General features: G+C 30.6%; 1 protein-coding gene across 1 annotated transcript in view; it reads right to left on the minus strand.

The window, feature by feature from the left end:
• The window catches only part of LOC124955079 (protein Smaug homolog 1), a 5,226-nt gene that overhangs the window by 428 nt on the left and 2,298 nt on the right, over positions 1-2,500 (minus strand). The window contains exons 3-9 of the mRNA XM_047508977.1: positions 2,433-2,500; positions 2,012-2,286; positions 1,823-1,933; positions 1,359-1,730; positions 1,103-1,262; positions 666-918; positions 1-550 (exon numbers count right to left, since the gene is read on the minus strand). The exon at positions 1-550 is cut by the window's left edge and continues 428 nt beyond it; the exon at positions 2,433-2,500 is cut by the window's right edge and continues 251 nt beyond it. Coding sequence (XP_047364933.1) covers positions 356-550; positions 666-918; positions 1,103-1,262; positions 1,359-1,730; positions 1,823-1,933; positions 2,012-2,286; positions 2,433-2,500 — 1,434 coding nt within the window. The 3' untranslated portion in view covers positions 1-355. The remainder of the gene's footprint in view (positions 551-665; positions 919-1,102; positions 1,263-1,358; positions 1,731-1,822; positions 1,934-2,011; positions 2,287-2,432) is intronic.

Consider the following 2,500-nt stretch of genomic DNA (forward strand, 5'->3'; position numbering starts at 1 on the left):
TACATATATATATATATGTATTATATATACATATATATATACATATATATATATATATATATATATATATATATGTCGTTTATGATCACCGACCAATTTCAATTTCATTCGCATCTCCATCATTTTCATTGATTTCAATATTCACCGCATATATTTTTTCTTTTCTTACCCATTTATCCCCACCCCCTCCCTTTTCTTACCCACTTTTGGCAATGCTTGATTATTTGGACAAGTATTAGTGTGTGATCTTTGTTTTGTTTTCTGGTTTTTTTGTTTGTTTGTTTGTTTTTTTTTTCGTTTTTAAACGGAACTTACGATACGTCCATTAATATGGCCACGGAGGAGAAATGTTCTTTTAGACTTCACCAAAACCACCAATCGCTTGTTCGGTCATTCTCAAGCAGAGAGATTCAAGGCTTGAATTTATTTCCGGTTCTGTTGTTTCCGGTCCACTACCACCACCTCCTCCTCCTCCGCCACCACCACCTCCTTGGCCAAGAAAATGATCTCTTGGTGCACTGTATGTTCGTTGCAACGTTCTTTGAAGTTGCTGAAATAAGTATGAATCGTGAGAAATAAAAATAATAATAATAATAATAATTTAAAAAAAAAAAAAAAAAAAATAAGATAATTATCTATTTAATATTTATAGATAAATAATTTACCTCCAAACTATTCTCCTGTAAGCTAGGTCTTTTCTCAGCCGTATGTACTGGACGTAAGTTATTCTGATTCATAGTTTGGATCTGATTATTTTGTATGTACGGTGTAGATATACTATTTCTATGTGGGCTGATGGTAAAAGAATTGTTATGTGAATGAGTATTGTGAATATGACTCAAATTTAAACTCGGTTTTCTATTGTGTTGTTGAAGATTACAGAATCTTCGATTATTATATCCATAATTATATTGCCATCTGAAATGTAACGATTAGAATCAATTCAATAATATGCGAATACATTGATTATTATTATTATTATTATTATTATTATTATTATTATTATTATTATTATTATTATTATTATTACTATTCCTATTATTATTATTATTATTATTATTATTATTATTATTATTATTATTATTATATATCGGTTTCATACTTTGGTGTGGGTCGTGGATTGCCAAGTCTGCTACGCCATTGTTGTACCTTCTCCTTTTGATTTGGAGTAAAGCAGTCATGTTGCAATACTTTTTCTAATATATTAATGCATGCACATAAAATTCCATCGTCTACACTATCCAGTGCAAGTCTGCTACAAACTGTTAATTTAATTATCGTGTTAAAAGCCTTGAAAAAAGCCTTGAAAAATATCAAATATATATATATATATTTATAACAGAAAAAAATAAACTTACGTTTTCCAAGGACTTTCGTAAACTGCGCAGGTATATCCTGAGGATCACTTTCCTGACTTGGTTTTAAAGGTGTAGCTAATATTGTCTTCAATTCATCAAGAGTATTGACAAGCAGTATTGGCCCTTGTGAAAATGAAGTTCCTTGTGTACCATCACGAGTTGGTTGTAACAGATCTTTTTCTAAGTTAACAAGAGTCGTGTAACGTTGTTGCAATTTAGCAATTGAAAGAGCTAACTTATGCCTGGCTCCTTTTGTTACACCTTGCTCGGCTAATTGTTCTTCGGTTAATTGTAACATTTCTTCGTAACTTAGGGTAACAAACAAGTAGCTATATTTGTGAAGGCGTAATGTCTTAAGCCATGATGGTACATCTACGTTTGAAATTTAATTAAAATTAATTGGATCATTGTTGTAAATTAATTGACGAACGTATAAAACATAGTTATATATTTTTAATATATACCTTTCATTCCACTTGCCAATGTACGATTCGAAGCTTCATCTAAACGACCCTCACTACCACTACTTGCGCAAGAACTCTGTGGACTAAGAGGACCTAAACCTATTAGATTGCCTATAAAAAGAATTATATTTACGTTATTACATTTTCATTATGTATGATTAGAAAAATTTAATTTATTATTGAACTAACTGGTATGATCTCCGGAGATACTAAAACTGCGTGGTTTGTGTCTTGTGGAATTATTTGCATTGTTACTACGATCAACGACTTCAAGATGATGTGGTGGTGCAACAGGAGGAGTCAAACTATTTGAACGACGTTGACGAGTTACGGGAGGAGGAAACTGTAAATTAAATGTAGTAGTAGGCTGTGTGCCAAACAAATGTGTTTGTTCATTTGATTGTTGTTGTTGTTGTTGTTGTTGTTGTTGCTGTTTAGAACTTCTTTGCCATACATTATCCCACCTTTAAAGCAAAATAATGTCAAAATATTCATATCATATCATTTATTATATATATATATATATATATATATATATATATATATATATTTGGTATTATATAAATAATATCAAATAAAATAAATATAAATGTATAACTATATAATTCACCTAGTTGAGGTGTTCGTATATTCTTCGAGGCTATGAATAGATGGAGTGCCACTGATACGTTCTTCGAG

The sequence above is a fragment of the Vespa velutina genome, chromosome 17 (assembly GCF_912470025.1).
Source record: "Vespa velutina chromosome 17, iVesVel2.1, whole genome shotgun sequence".
NCBI classification, from domain to species: Eukaryota; Metazoa; Arthropoda; class Insecta; order Hymenoptera; family Vespidae; genus Vespa; species Vespa velutina.